The sequence below is a fragment of the Ranitomeya variabilis genome, chromosome 6 (genome assembly GCF_051348905.1).
Source record: "Ranitomeya variabilis isolate aRanVar5 chromosome 6, aRanVar5.hap1, whole genome shotgun sequence".
Lineage (NCBI taxonomy): Eukaryota > Metazoa > Chordata > Amphibia > Anura > Dendrobatidae > Ranitomeya > Ranitomeya variabilis.
In genome coordinates, this window is record NC_135237.1 from 407734799 (window position 1) to 407758519 (window position 23721).

At 44.9% G+C, this 23721-nt stretch overlaps 1 protein-coding gene across 1 annotated transcript in view; it reads left to right on the forward strand.

Moving 5' to 3' along the window:
* The window catches only part of LOC143782602 (acetyl-coenzyme A synthetase, cytoplasmic-like), a 59031-nt gene that overhangs the window by 457 nt on the left and 34853 nt on the right, over window positions 1-23721 (forward strand). Inside the window, exons 2-6 of the mRNA XM_077270215.1 lie at window positions 1157-1352; window positions 7474-7565; window positions 20547-20650; window positions 22830-22902; window positions 23146-23221. Of these exons, the coding sequence (XP_077126330.1) occupies window positions 1157-1352; window positions 7474-7565; window positions 20547-20650; window positions 22830-22902; window positions 23146-23221 (541 nt within the window). The remainder of the gene's footprint in view (window positions 1-1156; window positions 1353-7473; window positions 7566-20546; window positions 20651-22829; window positions 22903-23145; window positions 23222-23721) is intronic.

Here is a 23721-nt window from a genome sequence, read left to right on the forward strand (position 1 = left end):
AGAGAAAAAATAGAAAAAATTATAAAAAATCTTTTCAAAAGGCAAAAGGTGTATGGAGCGGAGCTGAATGTGTATGAGGTGTATGGAGCGGAGCCGTGTGTATGAGGTGTGCGGAGCGGAGTTGTGTGTGTATGAGGTGTATGGAGCGGAGCTAAATGTGTACGAGGTGTACGGAGCGGAGCCGCGTGTGTAGGAGTAGCTATGTGTGGCCATTATACGGTACGAAGTATCGTGTGGTCATTATACAGTATGGAGCATCATGTGTGGTCATTATACAGTATGGAGCATAATGTGCGGTCATTATACAGTATGGAGCATCATGTGCAGCCAGTATACAGTATGGAGCATCATGTGTGGCCATTATACAGTATGGAGCATCATGTGTGGTCATTATACAGTATGGAGCATCATGTGTGGCCATTATACAGTATGGAGCATCATGTGTGGTCATTATACAGTATGGAGCATCATGTGTGGCCATTATACAGTATGGAGCATCATGTGTGGCCATTATACAGTATGGAGCATCATGTGTGGCCATTATACAGTATGGAGCATCATGTGTGGCCATATTTTTGTTTATAATTATTCTTTATGAAACAGTGTTATCAGCAGGGCTAAATGGGTGTGGTTGGGACGTGGATATGGGTGTGGCTAGTTATGAATGGGTGTGGTCAGAGGCGTAGCCTAAATTTTGCCGCGGCGCGCGAAGCAAACTTTGTCCCTCTTTCCCATCTTCAAAGGTTGGGAGGTATGTTAAAAGTAGTAGGAGCGCAACAAAATAGTTTCGCCTAGGGCGCCGTAATCTCTCAGGCCGGCCCTGTGTAGCAGACCTGGGTGACCTCTAGGTGCGGCAGAGCTTAGCGACTGACCTGTAGGTGCGGCAGAGCTGAGCGGGTGACAGCTGAGCGGGTGACCTGTAGGTGCGGCAGAGCTGAGCGGGTGACCTGTGGGTGCGGCAGAGCTGTGGGGGTACCAGACTGCATTATGTGTAGTTTTACATAGGACTGCATAATATACGCCCAACACAGGTGATCTCCGTGTCTAAATACAGCAATATCAAAGGGTTAATGAATGACTATTTTCTGTCTGAAGAGCAATAGTAAAGCTTGCAGTGATGTGCTCCCAATGATGCCCTTGTCTTCCTTCTGCCCAGAATTTTGGCTGAATGTGGCTTCTGAGTTTTACTGGAAGTCGCCCCCTACTGGCAAAGTGCTGGATTATAACTTTGATATCACCAAAGGAAAAATATTTGTGGAGTTCATGAGCGGGGCCAAGACCAACGTCTGCTACAATGTCGTGGACAGAAATGTCCTGGAGAAGAACCTTGGGGACAAGACGGCATATTTCTGGTAATGTATATGTGAGAACGTATTAATACAAATGATGACGTGACGGAGACCACCTAGGTAGTACACTGCTGCCCCCACTTGCCACCTGGATGTGCAGGGTACTGCAGCTGGTCCCACTTACCTGACTGCATCTGTTCCATCCAATTGTAACCGATCCATTGCTAAGTCAATGGCTAAAAAAGCTCAGGCAGTCTACCTGTTTTACTATTTGGATGAAGGGGGGAGAAAAATTGATGCAAAATCGATAAAACGCAGGAGAAAAAAAAGTCTGATTTACACAATGGATGTGTGAATGCAGCTCTGGGCAGTGTTCAGGTGAGGAAATGGAAAAATCATGTTTTCCTTCTGAATTGACATTCGTATCCCATCAGTATGTGTGTTTTTGTGGTGTTTTTCTCTGGCTCTATTTTTATTGCAATGTATCCATAAGTCAGTTGTAATACATGATCTGCAGTGTGTGTGTATTATTTTATATTTTTGCCCACCCACAGACTTAAATTGGTGCGTCCCATCTAAAAAATGGAGGAGATTACCATACATCTTGCCATATTTATTTATTTTCCACGCGGACACCTCATCCATGTGGAGGAACCTGTGTAATGTGAACATTGGCCAGATCTGACTTGGGCTGAGCTTCTACTTCCAGTCTTCTCTTCTGGACAAGTCCTTAGTTCGGGATGGGGTGATTTGGAAGTAACAGACCGGTCTGATCAGCTCGCTTGTCTATTGACGGCCAGTATGCCGCCCACAGATCAGTACTTCTATCTGTAACCTGGTAGTAAGTGACATTATACCCATCTTACTCTGTAGCAGATGATGACCAGAAATTCTGGTTGGTGCACCGGTAGATGAAGAATAGAACCGGCTGTTCGAGTGGATCTACTTGTTTAGCCGTTGTTCATGCAACATAATTTCTGTACTATTTAAAGAATTTGTTAGGTTCCTTGGGGTAATGCTGTTTCTAAAAATACAAACTATAAAACCAACACAACTCCTTCTTGTAGTCACCCCGGTCTTGGGGGTGACCAAAATCCATTGTTGGACCAGGCATAATTCCCTTTGATGAAATTACCCAGTGACTAAAAAGTTGTGTGCAAATTGTTCAAACGGAACCTAATAAAACTTGTGTGCAGCACTCCTTTATGAAATCTGCGCCAATGTCCCGATTTGAGATCCCATTTTGTGATTTAGGAAGTTTTTATTCCTGCATTTGTTCAAATTTCTTAACTGCGAGAAAGGTGGGTCACCTAAATACAGTACCGTAAGTATGTTTTTATTAAAGGGGATCTGTCAGCAGGTTTTGCTATGTTGTCTGAGAGCAGCATGATGTAGGGGCTGATACCCTGATTCCAGTTATGTCATTTATTGGGCTGTGTGTTGTGGTTTCAGTAAAAAAAAAAATCTGTGTTTTATTAGCAGGAGATGATCACTACAGCAGTAGATGTCCTGTGCTGTTTGGCAGATATTTGTGCACACTGTAAATTGGCTAATCAGTGGTGTGGGCAGGGTTATAGCAGTGCTCAGAATGCTGTGATTTTATCTAAATGATGTGGAATGCAGACAAGCAAGTGGCACATTGTTGGAAGCAGGGTTTCAGCCCCTACATCATGCTCCTCTCAGATTACAGGGGAAAAAACTGCTGACAGATTTCATATAGTTTCCAATTGAAGGACATGGAAACCACTTTCTGGTTCACGGACTAACTACTTACCAGCTTTTCTTCTATCTTTCTGTGACAAAAAAATAAAATTGTGTGTGTGTGTGTGTGTATATATATATATATATATATAATTAATATATTTTTATCAGATTGCACTCATCCGTTTTTCTCCCATATGGGTACTTGCCCTGATCCAAATTCTCCAGTGCTTGAACGGCTATTATCCAATTACAGGCGCAGAAGACGTCTCACCCAAGCCTTCGAGGTGATTTTGGGGATGACCCAGATTTTGAAGCTAACTTGAGTTTGGGCCAGTCCACATTGCATCATGTCATTGAATAGAGAAGGACTACATTCTGTCCTCATTACAAAGGATCCGAGCCTGTGTCACCGCTAAGTGATATTCTTAGTGCCTTGCAGTAAGCAGGGTAGATATTGAATGACCTTAAAGGACGCACTGATAGATCCGAATGACAGTGACACACAGGGAACGCTGATTCATTATTCACTGCTGTATGTTAATTATATTTAATAAACCAATAATATGCACGATAAGATCCATTACATAGTTGGTTATTATCAGAGAAATCTACTTCATTCACCATGTAGACTGCTTTTTCATTCCTGGTTCTTGAGTAAAATCTGTACTCTGAAGTCAGATATTTCCACCACTAAGAACGGACAGTTGGTGCTTTTAAAATTCTATGGAAGGAGGAACTAGAGGCAGAAATGGACATTCTGCTGTAAGTTCTCCTAGAAACAGATAGTTCTCCATAGAACATTATGCGCACTAACTGGCATCTCCTGTCTCAGTAACAGGGAAATCTGTGTTCACTTAAGACAGATTCCTCGTGAATTGAGAATGAACGATCAGTGAAGGAGGAGAAAGAAGCAGATTTCTCTTAGATATAATAAAGCTGTGTTACTGTTACTCTAAGGGCTCCTTCTCACTTGCGAGAAATACGTCCAAGTCTCGCAGGTTAAAACCAAGCTCTGGCGCCGGCACTCCAGAGCGGAGCGTGCGGCTTCATAGCAACACATGAAGCTGCACGCTCCACTCAGGAGTGCCGGCGCCAGAGCTTCCTTTTAACATGCGAGACTCGGACGTATTTCTCGCAAGTGAGAAGGAGCCCAAACTCTGTGGTCTTGTATAAGCAGCTCTGTAAAGTCTGGCTGAACCTGGTCCTTGTAAGCATGACGTTCTTGCTGGGGCTGTTGGTTCTCAGCTAACCCTATCGTATAATTCCCCCATAACTGTGCCCGTTCAGGTCAGATGAGCAGTTTTGTGACTTCTATGGTGGGTGCAGGCATGGGCTGGCACCACACACTATTGGGGTTACTTTTTTCAGGTTGAAAGTGTGATTCAGATTAAAATCCAACTTGTCTAATTCCTTTACACCATTGTGACTGCTGACTTCAGGGAATGATTGACCGCTCACCGTAGATGGGAGATAGACATGACAAAGACCTCAGATAGATGCTTCTTCTGACCTTTGTAGTCCAGGTGAAGGTGTTCTGTAGTTTTGGCCCTGGAATCGTTATCCACCTTTTCCAATCGGTAGAAGATTCATCTTGCCGACCTCAACGGCAAGTCGTTTCTACATAGAAACACATATGTTCATTCTTTTGAGCGTTTAATTAACGTGGTTTTTTTTTGTTTTTTTTTTTTTTTAATTTTTCTTTTTTAAGGTAGATTTCGGAGCATAATCCTCCTGAAAAAGTTGTTTTGTGCGTATATACTGATACATTTTGTTAAATCGAACACTTTTTTTCTTTCTGTGAAATTACTTTTACAACTTGCAGAACTCTAACTGGACACCTTCATATTCCTCATTACTTGCTTGTACAAAACCTTTTCACTGTACTTCAATATAAACCCAACCTAAGGCTGAATGGTGCCCTTCAATCGGGGACATTGGGACCAGTGCTTGGTGCAAACCACACTATGTACAGTCCATTCACAGAGGAAACGATTTGTCATAAAAGGGATGACACCTTATCGGGGTTGGCTGAGAGCTACACATTTATGATATTCTTCAGACGTTCGTTAGCAGAGTTGTTATCTTTATATAGAACAATGACGGCAGAAAAAGGGAAGAGCTTTGTGCTATCGAGGTCAATGCTAATAAATTGTGAGATAATTTTAGATCAAGTCAAACTTGTTATCTCAACGCTATTGATGTCTTGTACTAGCTCATAATCCAGGATGTGCTGAACACTGCTGTTAAGACCCCCGAATAGCTACACACAAGCCTATCAGTGGTCCTTTAATGGCCTACTAATGTTCTATACTAAGAGAACAATGGCCGATATGCTGGTTCTGTGCATAGAGTATATCATGTTATTGGCAGCACTTGTCCTGTATATATGGAGCACTGCGCTGCTGACTACGGTTATTTTTAAGCTTGCTTAAAAATTATCGCTCCCAATGAATGAGCATAATTGCTGGACTGATGATTGGGAAAGAGCATTCCTAGGAACACGTTTCCTGATTAATATGAACCTTAATATAAACTTGAATGTGACATTTGAGAATTTATTTAAAAATAATCTATAACCAGTTTTGGGTTTAAAGTTTACAGTATGCGTGCTTAGGAAAAAAACAAACATTTGACCTGTCATAAAGATATGTCCAAAATTGTGATCAATGGGGGTTTACTTGCTCTCCTCCCACGCTAAAGAGGTTCCCCGGAGACTTTCTTTTCCACGTATCTTCAGTATATGTGTATCTACAGCTGGTGAAATAAGTATTGCGCGCGTCACCAGTTTTCTAAGTAAATATATTTATAAAGGTGTTATTGACATGAAATTCTCACCAGATGTCGGTAACAACCAATTCAATCAGCACAGGCAAAGAAATCATCCATAGATGACCATAAATTAAGTTATATATAATGGAATTGATACAGGGAAAATGTATTGAACGCTCTTACTGGACTTTAATACTTTGTACAAAAGCCTTTGGTGATGACAGCTTCAAGATGCCTGCAGTATGGAGAAACTAGTGTCAGGCATTGCTCAGGTGTGATTTTGGCCCATTCTTCCACACAAACACTCTTCTGAAGGTCCATGGGCTCCTTCTATGAACTTTGACTTTTAATTCCTTACATTAATTTTCTATTTTTCACTAAGTGGCAGGATTGCTTTCTAATTGCTTATTTCAACAGCTATGAATAGATATAATCTTTAGCTGCATATATATATTTCTATCTTTCTGATATGTACATTTCAAACCACCGAGCCCTCATGCATTTAACGCAATGAGGAAAAAGTCTAATCTTCTAATAGTGACTAGTGCTGTTCCATGACTTTGTCTTGAATTTCATGAAATTTTTTTCTACTTTTCTCCTAAGTAAGCCAAGTCCAGTCGACTATTATTTCCATTAGCATGTTTTGTAGTGAATTGATTACTTTGCAGCCAATATTTTTCTAGTGACAGGTGTAATATTTCCACGGACTTGTGTTTTGTTTTTGTTTTTTGTTTTTTTTTTACCTGGTCATTTATGTAACAACATCTGGTTCCACGTCAATAGGGCAGGGCTTGGGACTCGCTAGTGTACACACCACAAAAGGATCTGCGTCCCGTTAACTGCTGAATTGCCTGATGACAATCTTGTCTCTAATGTGTATTAGTGTTGTCTAGTATATAACACCGCATATATAATGAATTCTATACTGAGTAGAGCTGAACATTTTTATTGGTTGTCAACTTTGTCTTCAGGGTGGCAGGTGAAAGAGGGCCTGTAACTAGGATAAAAATGGTCAGTTATTGTATGTGGTGTGGTGTGTTTTTTTTTTTTTTTTCCCCTTCTCTTTTTCCAATATGATTCCAGTGATATGGGCCTTTTTAATTTAGTGATAATTTTTATGGTCTGTACCAATGGGGCATTGCTTATAGGGTAATAATGCAATCTGCAGGACAGCCATGAAACATGACGTCGGAGAATTGTGCTCCATTGGTGAAGGCAAAAATTTGCATGAAATAAGAAGGCCCATATCTATGGAACTGTATGGTGGGGAGAAAAAAAGATCATTCAAGGGAGCAGCGGGAATAAAATAAGACCAAAAGCTGGCAACTTTTGACCTGTTGGCATCAAACAATACACTAACAGCAGTCACTGGTGCTAATGCTCATATAAGGCTAAGGGTGGTGAAGAAAAAACTCTGAAAAAATGTAGGTATCAGGTTTTGCTGTGTGTTTTCTTTTTTTTTTTTTTTTTTTTTTTTTGCAGCTTCTTTCCTGCAAAGAGATCAGGTTTTGCTGCAGAAAAAAACGCTGAAAAAAAGAAACCGCCCAGTGTGAACTTACCCTTTTATAAGAATGCTCCACAGTCAGAGAAGAGTGCACCTGAGACCGAGTTCTCTCCTCCGTACATGAAGAAGGGGCAATGTGGCCTGGTATCAAATATTCTCATAAAGCTAGGGGAATAAAACTGACATACTCTTCATTTTGTATTTTAGGGAAGGCAATGCTCCCTCCGACTCTTCAGTCATTTCTTATGCCGAATTACTCAAACAAGTGTGCAAGGCGGCAAATGTCTTGAGGAATTTAGGTAAATAATGTTAAAGATGTCTGCATAGATAACACAACCGTACAAATACTTTCTGAATATGGTTGTTTTTATTACTATACATACAATGTTTAATGTAATCTTGAATATAAATGTATGGTTGTCGGTGACTGGCTTTTGAGACCCCTACTAAGCTCAAAAATGGGGCCCAAAATTCCCTGGATCAATGTAGAGATGGTGCACATGCGTGACTGCTGCTCCTTTTACTTCTTTGGCGCTGATAGGAGGACTATATGTGGAAATCAGTGAGCATTCCCACATGCTGTGAGACCCCTGGATGGGTGAGGGCCTTCTCTGGATGGGTGAGGGTCTGGACAATCCGTGCCCTCCTGATTTCATACATGTTCCACTTTTTCCTGTGGATAAAAAACCCCCAAAAGCATTAGGTGTGATTCTTTGGAGTTTTGCCTTATTTTGTAAAATTGTACATCTCTATGAAAACAGTTAGGGTATGTGCACACGTAGAACGGTCCTCTTGTCAGGGCAGGAGCAATACAGGGGCACGACTGGGGTAGTACAGTGATCATTTCCCCCTCCCCCCTCAAGCATCAATAGGTTCCTGCCAGGAACAAACAACTAATTTGGTGAGACAAAACCATTTTTTTTAATGAGCACTGAATGCACTGTTTGCACTTTATCACGTTCACGTTTACTGTCCATAAAAATGTTTTTACATTAGTAGTATTAAAGGTTATGTTTTAATTTACTTTATAAGGTATTCTCTTGGCTATATATATTTACATTGTAATGTAAACTCATGGGAAACTGCTGCGTACCCGCAGCTGCGGAAAAAATCCGCATCGTGTGCACATAGCCTTAGACAGCTTTTAGATATGGCATTACTCCCAGTGGCGTAACTACAAAGTTATGGGCCCCGGTGCGAACTTCCAAATGGGGCCCCCCCCGCCATAAAATTCAATGTAAGCCCCATAGAATACAATGCAGCCCCCCTCATAGTATAATGCAATGGAGACTGACACACGGGGACAAGGGACAAGCACAAGGGGACAAGGGAGACAGGCACAAGGGGACACATAGGGACTAGTGAGCAAGAGACTGACACAAGGGAACAAGGGATACAAGCACAAGGGGACACACAGGGACAAGTGGGAAAGGGAGACTGACACACAGGGACTAGTGGGCAAAGGAGACTGACACAAGCACAAGGGGACAAAGGAGACTGACACAAGCACAAGGGGACATAGGAGACAGGCACATGGGGACACACAGGGACTAATGGGCAAGGGAGACTGGCACACGGGGACACAAGCATAAGGGAGACAGGCTCAAGGGGACACACAGGGACTAATGGGCAAGGGAGACTGGCACACGGGGACAAGGGACACAAGCATAAGGGGACAAGGGAGACAGGCACATGGGGACACAAGCATAAGGGAGACAGGCTCAAGGGGACTCACGGCCCCCTGACCTGCCAGAGCCGCTTGCAGCTGCGACCGTAGTAGTTACGCCGCTGCCTCACACACACACATACTACAGATATCACACACACACACTACAGATATCACACACACACACTACAGATATCACACACACACATCATACTACAGATATCACACACACACACACACACACATCAGTTATTACACACACTACAGATATCACACACACATCATATTACAGATATCACACACATACTACAGTTATCACACACACACACACTACAGATATCACACACACACACAGACATACTACAGATATCACACACACACATCATACTACAGATATCACACACACACACACACACTACAGATATCACACACACACACATCATACTACAGATATCACACACATACTACAGTTATCACACACACACTACAGATACCCCACACACACACACACACACACACACACACACACACACACACACACACACACACCAGAGATACCAGCTCATATACACAACTCACAATCTCCTCTCTGGTACAGGGGTGGCTGATGTAAACCGGCTGCAGCTCCTCAGCTTCTCCTGACTAAGGCTAGTTTCACACTAGCGTCGGGAACAACCCGTCGCTGTGCGTCGGGCCGACGTTCCCGACGCTAGTGTGGTCTCCGCCGCACAACGGGGGCAGCGGATGCATTTTTCCCACGCATCCGCTGCCCCATTGTGAGGTGTGGGGAAGTGCGGGGAGGTGGGGGCGGAGTTCCGGCCGCGCATGCGCGGTCGGAAAAAGTGGACCGTCGGGAGCAAAAAACGTTACATGTAAGGTTTTTTTTCTCCCAACGGTCCACTACCACACGCCCAAGCGTCGCAAAACGGACGCGACGTTTGGCAATGTGTCGCAAATGCGTCGCTAATGTTAGTCTATGACGAAAAAACGTATCCAGCAAGAACTTTTGCTGGATGCGTATTTTCGGCAAAACGACGCATTTGCGACGTATTGCAGTTAACGCTAGTGTGAAACTAGCCTAAAGCGGCTCTGTCCCGCACCTCCCCCCTGCTCTCGCCTTCTGTCCTGGGGTTATTTTGGCTTTCTCTTAAAGGGAACCTGTCACCCCGTTTTTTCCGTATGAGATAAAAATACTGTTAAATAGGGCCTGAGCTGTGCATTGCAATAGTGTATTTTGTGGACCCCGATTCCCCACCTATGCTGCCGAAATACATTACCAAAGTAGTCGTTTTCGCCTGTCAATCAGGCTGGTCTGGTCAGATGGGCGTGGTGTCTTCCCCCAGATCTTGCTTAGTTTTCCGTTGGTGGCGTAGTGGTGTGCGCATGTCCAAGGTCCTGAATCCTGCACAGGGGAGTGAAAATAGCGTGATGTGCGACATTTCATTGGTGATCGGTGGGGGCGGCCATCTTCCTTTGGCCGCGCGTGCGCAGAAGCGGCGCTCTGCTGGCCGCGGCTTCAGGAAAATGGCCGCAGGATGCCGCGCGTGCCCAGATGGAGATCGCGGCGGCCATTTTCCTGAAGCAGAGATGCGACACCTCGTACACACCCGACTCCGCTCCGTACACCTCGTACACACACGGCTCCGCTCCGTACACCTCGTACACACACGGCTCCGCTCCGTACACCTCGTACACACACGGCTCCGCTCCGTACACCTCGTACACACCCGGCTCCGCTCCGTACACCTCGTACACACCCGGCTCCGCTCCGTACACCTCGTACACACCCGGCTCCGCTCCGTACACCTCGTACACACCCGGCTCCGCTCCGTACACCTCGTACACACACGGCTCCGCTCCGTACACCTCGTACACACACGGCTCCGCTCTGTACACCTCATACACACCCGGCTCCGCTCCGTACACCTCATACACACACTGCTCTGCTACATCCACCCAAACCCCTCCTGACCTCACACAAAAGCTTACCCTCCTCCAGCATGATGACAAACAGCACTGCACTACTGTCCTGCACTACACGGAAGCCCTTGATCATGTGACTCCAACTCCTCCCCTCCTGTGACCTCATCACAGGTCCTGTGCGCACAGAGCAGTGGCAGCCATAGTAGTGGTGTGCGGCTCTCTGCGGTGGAGGGGCTCTGCTGCGGGTCAAGTGCAGTCCCACCCGTGATCGCGAGTGCACGCGCAGCAGGGCCTGTAAGGAAGAATTATTTAAAGGGCCGGCTGCCCATTTTGTAGCTTAGAGTTCTTAGGAGCCCGCCCAGTCTGCTGGACTGGGTGGGCCCCTAAGCACTGCGGGCCCCGTCGCAATTGCGACCCCTGCGACCGCGGTAGTTACGCCCCTGATTACTCCCTAATCAGTGGGATTTTTATTCCTCGCCCTCCCACCAATCCTCAGAAGTGGTTGCAACGCAAGTTATACATTGGGGTCCCTGTAGCCACTGTGCAAGGGAAGCGGTGAATCCATTCACTATAATGAGGCAGGTGGATCAGAGTGCGGCATGCTTCCTTCTCAGGGTCACAGATGGTGACCAGGAGCTGAGCATTTTATGTGGCCATTGCAGTGACACTGCTGCAATGTAAAACTATTTTGTCTAATGAGTATGAAGAAATTCCGTCCCATAAATGAATATTTATGCTGATGTCATAACATTAGAAGCATTACATAACCAAAACAGAACATATAAAACGAGTGATACATTTACAGACGTGGATGTTAAATGTCTTCTCTGTCTATAGTTTACTCATTTTATAACCATATCCAGTTAGTCATTTTCTGCTCATTGTGCCCAGAAATGCGGCCTGTTGTATGAATGACTTGATTTAGTTTTGCACCGGCTGGTCTGACATCTAAGGCAAATGTTCACAATATCATTACAGAATATAGATTATGTGATCTGTGCTAAAATGTGCAGGTTTGTTATGGGTGAGGGTGTGGAGCGCTCATCTCTGGCTTAAATTTAAAAGTTATCCCTTATCCTTTTGATGAGGGATCCAAGTAGTGCTGGGACACCCACCAATCCCAAGAACCGGGGCTCTTAGAGGTCGATCATCCGCAGTGCCGCTCCATACACTCTTATGTGAGTACTGAAGAACAGCCGAGTGCACCGCTCAGCAATCTGCCTCCCAGACATTCAACGGAGTGGTGCTGCGCTGGTGTGACTATCACACTACTCAAATGGGCTCACTGCACAGCAGGTTATCACCTATCCTATGGGTAGATGAGAATAATGCTTTTAACGGGGTTACAAGAACAAGTTACACGGCACTCTATAAATTTGGGAGTAGAGGTGCTCAAGTAGGGTTTCCAGCCCCTTAAATCAAATGTATCAAAAAGCTTGGCACTCAATAATGCTTGTAGAAAATAAAGTTATTTATTTTACATCTGGACAAACAGATCAGCGGTAGCTCGTTTCCTGCTAAACGTTTTCGGTCCTTTGTGGACCTTCCTCAGAGCAAGTTTATCTGGAGCGTAGGATCTGGACTTATAATCAGATGTATGAGTATATTGGCAATATATGTGGAGGCTAATTTCAGAGGCAGTAATGGAGACCGTGACTGTGAGCAGGATAAGCTGCTTGGGCATGCGATGTGCCCACACTGTGTACTAAACGTTCTGTTGCCTGGAGCGCTGGTGGCGTGTCTCCCTCAGCGTCTCAGCACGCCACCAGTGCTCCAGGCAACAGAACGCATACAGTGTGGGCACATCGCATGCCCAAGCAGCTTATCCTGCTCAGTCACGGTCTCCATTACTGCCTCTGAAATTAGCCTCCACATATATTGCCAATATACTCATACATCTGATTATAAGTCCAGATCCTACGCTCCAGATAAACGTGCTCTGAGGAAGGTCCAAAAAGGACCGAAAACGTTTAGCAGGAAACGAGCTACCGCTGATCTGTTTGTCCAGATGTAATATAAATGACTTTTTCTACAAGCATTATTGAGTGCCAAGCTTTTTGATACATTTGCTTTTAACGGGGTTGTCCAACTTTGGAGACTATATTTCATTAAATCAATGCAGTTGGGGCTATAGATCATTTCTGCCAAGAGATCTTGAGGAGAGAGTTTGGTGGAGTTAGCAGCTTCTGATTCATTAAGAAGTGCATGTCTCTTAATTAATCGGGAATACCTGACAAGTAGCGTGCACCCCACCACAAATCTTACTCCAGTCAGTGAGTAGAATAAGATTTAAGATTTATTCAGTCGCCATGACAGCACCACGAGAGAGGGGATCCGCCCTTCAGGGACAGGAAACCTTCAGACATAAAAGGGCGGCACCTCTCCCCTCCGTCAGTTGGTTTCCTGTCCCTGACAAGCGAACCTCTTCAGACAAGACCTCATGAAGAAGGTTGAAGATTAAGGAAGATTTCCCAGTCCTGGTGGTCCGATGCAGGTAGCGGGAGGGCCCCTACCTCGGACTAGCCAGGGCGCCGGAAGCACCACACAGCAGGGGGACTGCTTGTGTCAGGTGACAGCAGAGAGAAGCAGCCTTCTAAAACGGCTCGCTTCTGAGTGACCCTTTTTGCTGCAGGTACGAGGTAAGTATAGGCTACCTGCTCTGCGGCTGTGTCTGCACTCGGGTCCGGTCGCTTCCTGCCTCTGCACCAACCATGTGTCCGTGGGCTCGCCGCGCTTGCTGGGGGGCGTTCCGGGTGACGTCTCTGGTGGCGCTTCCTAATGATGCGGCCGGCGCGGTCCATTGGCGCGGCTGGGCATGCGCGGTGGCCGCGCCGGGTGTAGCGTTTTTCCGGCTTTTGCGGTGGGAGCGCCTGTAGCCGGAAGGGGCGTTCCCTAGTGGCGTCCCCGTCGGCGCCTCCTGATGCAGCGGCGTAGTCCATTGGCGCGGCTGGGCATGCGCAATGGCCGCACGGGGCGGTCAGCGTTTTCCCTTCATTGGGGCAGAGGCGGGGATGTGCCGGGGCCTGGACTAAGGGCCCGGCTTTACGAGCGGGGGCCAATTAGGAGTGTACCGGACAGGGCACGTGGATTTTCCTGCTGACCCCCATCCGGGGGTGGTACCGTTGGGGGCAGAATTTAAGGGCAATATGGCGGCCGCTGCATGTCTCTGACCCTTTATTATAATGGAGTCACTGGAGCAGGAAGCACCGCAGGTGCGGCAGCAGCCTCAGCCTCTTGAAGAGACCCGTGCCATCTCCCAGCGTCGATCTAGTGGCAGTAGTCGCGCTGGTGGAGCCAGGAACGTTCAAAAGTCAAGCAAATCCTCAGGTCATAAGACTTCTTTGGCCAGAAGGGACCCCCCATTATCTACGGTACCATTCACTACGCACCTGGGTAAGTGATCTACGTGAAAGTTCACCTAGTGATCATATGTCCCTGTTTATGCCCCCCTTTATCCTTATCAGGGGAGAAAATGTACCGCCAAGTCCAAACACAAGGAATGTGGCGAGTGTGGGGATCTACTCCCGGATACTTATTAGAAAAAGCTGTGCAGACCTTGCATACAGCGCCTTATAGAGGAAGAAGCTCCCGACCTTACGTCTACCTTGAGGGATATGGTTAGACAAGAAGTCAGGACAGACTCTAAAAAAGGGAAAAAACTTAGTTCCCCAGTCTCAGGAATTGAGTCAGACTCGGCTGAGCTAACCTCAGACTCCTCTCCGTCTTCTTCTTCATCTATAGACATTGAGGCAGGATATTCCTGTTTACCACTAGATAAAGTAAATCGGTTAATCAAAGCGGTAAATAACACTATGGGGATTGAGGAACCTCAGTCAGAGTGGTCTATGCAGGACATAATGTTTAAGGGGTTGGATAAAAAATCCCGTAGATCTTTCCCGGTGGTTGATAAGATAAAGACTCTAATCACAAAGGAGTGGAAGAAACCTGAAAGGAAAGGTTCACTCCCACCGGCATTCAAGAGAAGGTATCCCTTTGAGGAAGAGGCATCGTCCTCTTGGGATAATGCCCCGAGATTAGAAGCATGTAAAAAGTCCTCGCTGCCATTCGAAGATTTGGGCGACTTAAAAGACCCGTTAGATAAAAAGGCTGACTTTTTTTAAAGGGGCCTGGGAAACAGCGGCAGGATCCCTGAGGCCAGCAATTGCGGCCACCTGTACAGCTCGGTCTCTAAGGGTGTGGCTTGACCGTCTAGAAGACCAACTTAAGAACAAAGTCCCTAGGAATGAAATCCTATCTTCCCTTCCTATAATTCAGGAGGCAGCAGCTTCTCTCTCAGATGCTTCGGCGGATTCGGAAAAATTAGCCGCAAGGTCTTCGGCTCTATCAAATGTAGCCCGCAGGGCTTTATGGATTAAATGTTGGCCGGGAGATTTACAGGCAAGGTCAAAATTGTGTGGCATTCCCTGTGAAGGGACACATTTGTTTGGGCCAGTTCTGGAAAATCAATTAGAGAAAGGTCCAGACAGGACAGTAACAGGAAAAGAGGTAGAGGCTATATGTTTAACACCTCTCGGGACTATAAAAAGCCTCAATGACTGCCGGACCAGGTGGGGGGGAAGACTTTCAGCCTTCTTTCCTGCCTGGTTGAAAATTTCTAATAGCCCATGGATCCTCAGTGTTATTTCAACTGGTCTAAAGTTCGAGTTTCAGACTTTTCCCCAAAACAAATTTTGTATAACGCCTGTCCGTTCTTCTTCTACAGAACAGTTGGCTCTAGAGTCGGAAGTCCGGGGTCTACAGCAAAAGGGAGTGCTGATTAGAGTACCCACAGTGCAGAAAGGTAAGGGGTTCTATTCCCCTCTCTTTCTGGTTAAAAAACCTGATGGATCCTTCCGTACGATCATTAATTTGAAAGGTCTGAATAGATTTCTGCTGGTTCCCTCCTTCAGAATGGAGTCGGTAAAAACCGCAATAAAGCTTTTGTTTAACAGCTGTTTCATGGTTGTCTTAGACTTGAAAGACGCCTATTACCATATTCCAATACACACAGACCACCAACAATTTCTTAGAGTGGCAGTTTCAATTAATGACTCTATAGAACACTTCCAATACCGAGCACTTCCCTTTGGAGTCGCGGTCACACCCTGGGTATTCACTAAAGTAATGGCGGAGGTCATGGCACACCTTCACGAGCAGGACGTCTTAATAATACCCTATCTGGATGACCTGTTGATTGTTGGTCATTCGGAATCACACTGTACTGACCAATTGGGGAAAGTAACATCAGTATTGCAAGAATTGGGGTGGATAATTAATCTTAAAAAGTCCCGCTTACAACCCTGTAAGATACAGGAATTTTTGGGCCTGGTCATAGATTCTAGCATACAGGAATGTCGCCTTCCAGTTGCAAAAGTAAATAAGATTCGTCAATTAGTGATTAAAACGGTCAAGTACCCATCAATCTCTCTGAGGAAAGCGATGTCTCCTTTAGGGTCCCTTACATCGTGTATCCCGGCGGTTCTCTGGGCCCAATACCACATTAGGCCGCTACAGTGGGACATATTACATAAACCCGTCGCTTGTCAGGGCACCTGGATGGTATATTTTCAATATCCACTGAATCTATACAATCTTTACATTGGTGGACACTCACAACAAATTTATGTAGAGGGGTTCCCTGGACAAACGACGTGTCACGAATATTAACTACAGATGCTAGTCCCAGGGGATGGGGAGCGCACATGGGAAATAGTTGCATTCAAGGACTATGGTCCCAAGCCGAACAGAACTTGACATCCAACTTAAAAGAGTTGTTAGCGGTGGAACGCGCCTTATGTAATTTCCTCATACCTCTTCAGGGTAGACATGTCAGAGTGCTCTCAGATAACCAAGTGACTGTAGCCTATATTAATCATCAAGGGGGTACTCGGTCAAATTCATTAATGAATGTTGCGGATCATATTTTTCAGATGGCCGAAAAACATCTTCTGTCTCTTACGGCTCTCCACATAAAGGGGGAACTCAATGTCGTGGCCGACTATTTAAGCTGCAACAAACACGGACAGGGAGATTGGACCTTGAACCAGACTATCTTCAATCAGATTGTACGCTTATGGGGGTGCCCAGACATAGACCTTTTTGCGAACAAGGAAAACAGGAAACTACATCGTTTCTGCTCCTTAAACCCCAGGGAAAACCCATACGCAGTGGACGCTCTCTCAATTTCATGGCACTTCAATCTCTCTTATGTCTTTCCCCCTCAAAATTTAATACCATTAGTTCTGAGGAAGATACGGGAAGACAAGGCTCGGGTAATCATGATAGCCCCGTTCTGGCCCCGAAGATCATGGTTTCCTTGGCTGAGGAAGATGTCCATTTCTCAGCCTTGGATTCTTCCAGAAACACCAGATCTCCTCTCCCAGGGCCCAGTTCTCCATCCACGAGTCGCCAACTTACATCTAGCGGCGTGGAATTTGAAAGGTCACTGTTAAGGGCAAAGGGGTTTTCTCAAGACCTTATAAACACGCTACTAAAAAGTAGAAAACCATCCACAACAAATATCTACGTCAGAATTTGGAACACATTTTTTAGAGGTTTTAGGGTCACATATCGGCCAAAAAATCTGTATTAAGAGAATTTTGGAATTTTTGCAAAAGGGCTTACAGATGGGACTGGCCACAAGCACTCTGAGTACAGGTATCGGCCCTGGGGGCTCTGTATAATAGTAAATTAACCAATAATCACTGGATATCTAGATTTTTCAAGGCTGCGTCTAGGTCCAGACCTCTAATTAAACAAAAATTGGTTCCGTGGGACCTAAATTTTGTGCTTTCCGCTCTAATGGAAGCACCATTTGAACCTATTGACAAAGTGCCAATTAAAATCCTATCCTTCAAAACTGCCCTTTTAGTCGCGCTCACATCCGCAAGAAGGGTTAGTGACCTGCAAGCTCTATCTAGACAGCTTCCATACATGTAGTTTAGAGAAGATAGAGTTATCTTAAAACCTGATCCTCTTTACCTTCCGAAAGTAGCTTCAAAATTCCATAGATTACAGGAAGTTGTTTTACCTTAGTTTTGTTCTAACCCCACTAATAATAAGGAACGAAAATTCCATGCGCTAGATGTAAGAAGATGTCGTCTTAAATATATTTCGGCTACTAATACTTGGAAAAAAGATAATTCCCTATTTGTATCCTTCCAGGGAGTTAGAAAGGGACTTAGGGTGTCCAAAAACACATTAGCTAGTTGGATCAGGGAGGCAATTTCTCTGGCTTATTCAGCAGGTGGTGTGCAAATCCCGGAGGGTATAAAAGCTCACTCCACTCGGGCCATGGCAACTTCCTGGGCAGAAAGATCGGAGGTATCGATTGAAGACATTTGTAAGGCGGCCACATGGTCTTCTCCGTCTACTTTTCTTAAGCACTATAGACTAGATTTGGGTACCTCCTCAGATCTCACATTCGGAAGAAGGGTGCTTGAAGCAGTTGTCCCTCCCTAGTCTCTTTCACTTCTCTGCAAGTCTCTCGTTGTGCTGTCATGGCGACTGAATAAATACGTAAGCTACTTACGGGTAGCGGTGTTTTTCAGGAGCCCATGACAGCACCCTTATATTCCCTACCCTCTTTTCTTGTATGGGTCAGCACCTTCTTTCCATTAGGTCCTAACTTTATTCACTGGGTGAATTGTACCGTGTTTTAATGTTTATATGCTACTAACCTAGGAGATTCTCTCATGCTCTGTAAACCAACTGACGGAGGGGAGAGGTGCCGCCCTTTTATGTCTGAAGGTTTCCTGTCCCTGAAGGGCGGATCCCCTCTCTCGTGGTGCTGTCATGGGCTCCTGAAAAACACCGCTACCCGTAAGTAGCTTACGTATTTCTTGGTTAAGGAAAGTCACAAGTCGTCAAGAATTAGAAGACCTGTGGTGTCACACCCCCAGGGCTGACGAGTCTGTAACCTAAACCTCCCACTTCGACTGTGACTCCTCAAATTCTCTGACTCCGACTCCCGTCTCCAAAACTGACTCCCTCATACATGGCTCATGTTTAAGTGATCAATTTACTGTAGTAAAATGGTAGCAGACATTTTATCACCATTATGACTTAATAATCAAGCTATTTACTTGCCTTAATCCTGTTTTCCTGTACATGTGCAGTTCTTAGATGAGTGCAGGCGTTCCTTCCCAGTGCCTTTTTCCTCTGATAGAGGTGGAGCATCACTACTGAGCATGTACGTAAAGTGCAGCACAGATTCATCTCCACTAAGAGCCTTAGATCAGGAACAGAACACACATTTATAGGACATATCAGAACTTTCCCAAATTCTTGTGATAATATATTCAGCACTTCCTGCACTGAACTGAACCCAATTTATTCTATATTTTAGGAGTCTGAGTCGGTCAATTTTATACTGACTTCAACTCCACCAAAATGGACACAGACTCAGACTCCACTGCCCTGCACTTCCCCATCCTGCTTCAGCTCTGCCTGTTTTGATGGAAGTGGGAGAAAATTGAATAAAGTTGCAACATTTTTTCAACTTTTCCAAGCTTTGTACTCCAATTTTCTTGTGACAAAGCTTTGATTTAGGACCCTTATTATTGTTTTATCAGATGTGTTGGAACATGATTTTGTGGCACTTAGTACTCTCTAGCTATGACCGGTTCTCCTCCTGCTCTTGTTCGAGCAGCTTTCCTCAAACTGCACAGTTCTCCAGTCCATACAATGGCTGCTGGTGGAGGAGCAGTGACCAGACCTGCCCTCAGTTTCTCCAGTAGAAAAGCACTTTTCCCATGTGAAATTTTTCTATTGGACAAGGCTGATCACATGCTCCTCCACCAGTAGCCACTGTATGGACTGGAGATCTGTGCAGTCTGTGAGGAAATCCGCACTAAGAAGAGCAGGAGGAGAACCTGTTATAGTAATATCTTGGCAAGTGCTACAAAATCATGTCTCAACGCATCGGGTAAAGTAAAGGCACCAACTCTTTTAAGTATTTTTCCAATGGCGCTATCTTTCTTGATTTTTTTTTTTTTCTTTGCTCCTAATGGTCAGAATAGCATGGTAGATCTGACAGATCTAACCCAAGTCTATGGGATCCATTATGTTGCCATCACAAAATGAGAGAACGTGGATCTGCCATCTCTTTATTGACCGAACCCACGGCTCCTGTTTGATACTCTGGTGAGGACGTCCAGAGAGCACAGGAAACACTTCTATGTTGATAAGCTGAAGATTGCGTTCAGGTGTCTTCTGACAAAGTGAAGTAATCGGCCATATTTTACAATCATCTGTAATAAAGATAGGAAATCGCAGTGGTTTTTTCTTAAGCCGTGTCAGTAAGTTTTGCTGAGATAACGTACAATTCACGGGGTATAAGTAGCAGATGACTTCGTTATCATTGCTTTGCTTAGTATTATTGAGGAAACCCAAGTTGGTGATAACGTTCATGTCTGCTGTATAGTGAGTGTTAGGGAATTACAATGATGGCATTGTGTTTTCAGATACAGGCATCATGGTAGATGGGGTCCATCATGGGTAACTATTATGCTGAGCCAAATCCTATTCAGGTCTTGTCCTCCTGGCGCACAATACATCATAGACTCGTGTTACTGTGTGCAGGAGACTTACACCCAATAAATATCTATATTTTAGTAATGCTGTAAAAGTTGGTTGTAAGGTGCCCTCCATTCTGATTTCACTCTATCTTGTTTTTGTATTTATTTTCAAGGAGTGAAGAAAGGAGACAGGGTGGCCATTTATTTGCCAATGATCCCAGAGCTGGTATATTCCATGTTGGCATGTGCAAGAATTGGCGCAGTTCACTCTATAGTGGTAGGTGCCTCTTTTAAAATTGGTCTCATAGCCTGTAAATGTCACTACTGCGGCATGGTAGCACTGGTTACAGGACAAAAAGGATGAAGGATTGTTCCAGCTCCCTGACGTTGCCATGTTTTAGGGCGGTTTCACACGTCCAGATAATTCCGGTACCGGAGAAATCTGTACCGGAGTTATCCGTGTGTCCATGTGCTCAAGTGGCACACGTGCGGCATCCGTGTGCCGCCTGAGGACCACACGGACCGTGCAGGAGAGACAGCGCTACACTAAGCGCTGTCCCCCCCGCATGTGGTGCTGAAGGCAGAATTCATCTCTTCTCCCCCAGCGTTCGTTGGAGAGAAGAGATGAAAGATCAATTTTTTTTTTGGGGGGGGTAAAAAATAAAGTTTGCATGGAATATTCCCTGACTGTAATAAGTGGTACCACGTGACCGCTCACACAGGAGAAGCTGACAGAGGAGACATCGTGGGAGCTAGGTGAGTATTTCTTCGGCAAGGGGCCAGGTGGCGCACTGGGGGGGGGAGGCGGGGGGCACATGCAAACTTTATTTTTCACCCCCCCAAAAAAAATTGATCTTTCATCTCTTCTCTCCAACGAACGCTGGGGAGAAGAGATGAATTCTGCCTTCAGCACCACATGCGGGGGGGGACAGCGCTTAGTGTAGCGCTGTCTCTCCTGCGGCGGTACGTGTACACGGAGGAGAGTGCACACTGTTCTCCGTGTGCATGTGTGCAGGACGTATTGCAGTACGTGCTGCGGGAGAAAAACGAACATGTCTCCGTGTTTTGCACACGGACACACGGTCCGTGAAAACACGGAGACATGTGCATAGACCCATTAATTTGAATGGGTCTACGGGTGTCAGTGTCTCCGGTACGTGAGAAAACTGTCACTACACGTACCGGAGCCACTGACGTGTGAAAGAGGCCTTAAGAATATTTCAGTAATGAAAAAAAAAAAATCTTTATCCTTCACCCAGCAGCTGGAACAAGCCTTCATCCTTTTTGTCCTATAGCCACTGATGTAGCGGTGAGCTGGCTTCCTTTTTCTACATATAGTCCAAGTTAGAGCTTTGGCGCCCCATACACATTACATTATTTTGGGATAGGTCATCAATCTAATGTTATGGGGGTCTCATAACCGATGATGATGTGGGAGATAAGGATCGGGCACTTTTTTATTCAGCAGATCTGCTGCTGTCTGTCAGCAGCTCTGTCCAATCTCTCTTTTCACACCCAAAGATTTGGCCACGCTGTACATTAATGTGTATAGGGGAGTTGGGGTTCAGCTGATGGCCATCGGCTATTGTATGTATGTGGCCGGCTTTTGTCTCTTCTTGTGTTTTTCCTGATTTTAAGTCAGTGAAGAGATGCGTCTTGTCCATCTTTCATGCTGTAAGAATGAACATATGGCAAATATGATTTATGGGGGTAAGATCATTGCCTCCCAAACCACCACCAACAACACCACCATCTCCTCCCCGCAAATCACTGAGAGTGGTGGTCCCACATGCACAATTCTGGTTTCATAGACTGAAAGGAGAGGTCAGTGTGTATATGAACTACTACTCCATGTACACGAGGGTCACAGGAACCTGTTCTCATAGTGGGCCCAGTGGTTATCATATATGTATCTTTGTAGAGGTAATTAATGTTGTTATTGAACTAAACCCTGAAGACCTCATCCTCTTGAAGAGAATGAGTTTTGAGTAAAATCTTTTAACATTCAACTCCTTTGACTAATTTCCTCATTTTTGGGAGGAAAGTCCAATGCTTGTGATGGCATAAAATATCCCCCTATGAGGAAATCTGCTCCTTCACTTGTAAGGATGACTTCATGAATGATACCTGTGATCTGCATGTGACATCTGATGAAGCTTCATCACTAGAACAATGAGACAAGTCAGCCTGGAATGATATCATTGCTGAGATTTTGGGATAACAAAACATGGCTGTTAGTGTATACAACCTCCGAGCTGTCTGAGTGTATGGTCACTTCCACTATGGTCACCTCCAAGCCAGTATGTTTTTTAGAGATTGTGACATGGACCCTCATTGTGTATCTGCATGTCCCAATGGTTCAACATGAACGTTTGTTAATTTCACGCATGTTGCCCACAAGATGCGTTTTGGAATCTTACAATAATAAGCATGTTCTTGATTTATACCTTATTCAGTTTGCAGGCTTTTCCTCTGATTCACTTTGTGAAAGGATCTTGGACTCCCAGTGTGCTGTCCTGATCACTGCAGGTATGGAAAGTCTACTGATCTCGACACCTTCTCACGTGGCAGGTGTTTGGGGAGAACTTGTTTTATGTATGATTATGTAGTTATTCCTGGACATATGCACAATTGTTAGAAACCAATTTGAAAAGTATGTGACTGCTGCAGAAATATCTACAGAAAATCTACCATGTGTAATCACGCTCTTATTTGTTGATCCAACATTTGTGTGGCCATCGATCATGGAAAAAATTAATGTTTCTTTTTAAGATGGGGTATTCAGAGGAGAAAAAATCATCAACTTGAAGCATATTGCTGATGAGGCTATCCAAAAGTGCAAGGAAAAGTATGACTTTCTAAATCCTTTTCCTGTTGTCATTTCTATAGAATATATTACAGTAAATAAAATACACACAGGTATAAAAGGAATGTGTGGATCTGTCACTAGATTTCATAATTCAGTACTCAATAAATCTTTGACCTAATGAGAGAGGTTTACTTACTTTTGAAAATTAATGTCAGTTTGGCTTTATAATCCTTTATTATAATGTTACCACTGAATATGAAAACAACTATAGACTCCTAAAATGATGATTTATTATCGGTACTATATAGCCATCAGGATGTGGATTTTCAAATTGAGTACACCAGTCTCAAGTGGTCTGAAGGCTCCCAAACAAATGAGACTAAAGGTGGCCGAGCCAGCAAATATCAACAGGATCAGCCAACAATATGAGGTGTGGCTGACTTTAGAAATGTAACTAATAATGATCTGCGGAGAGTCTAATGTTAATGGGGGGCCTCCTGACTCTCCCCTCGGCAGATGATGTTGTGGGAGAGAAGGAC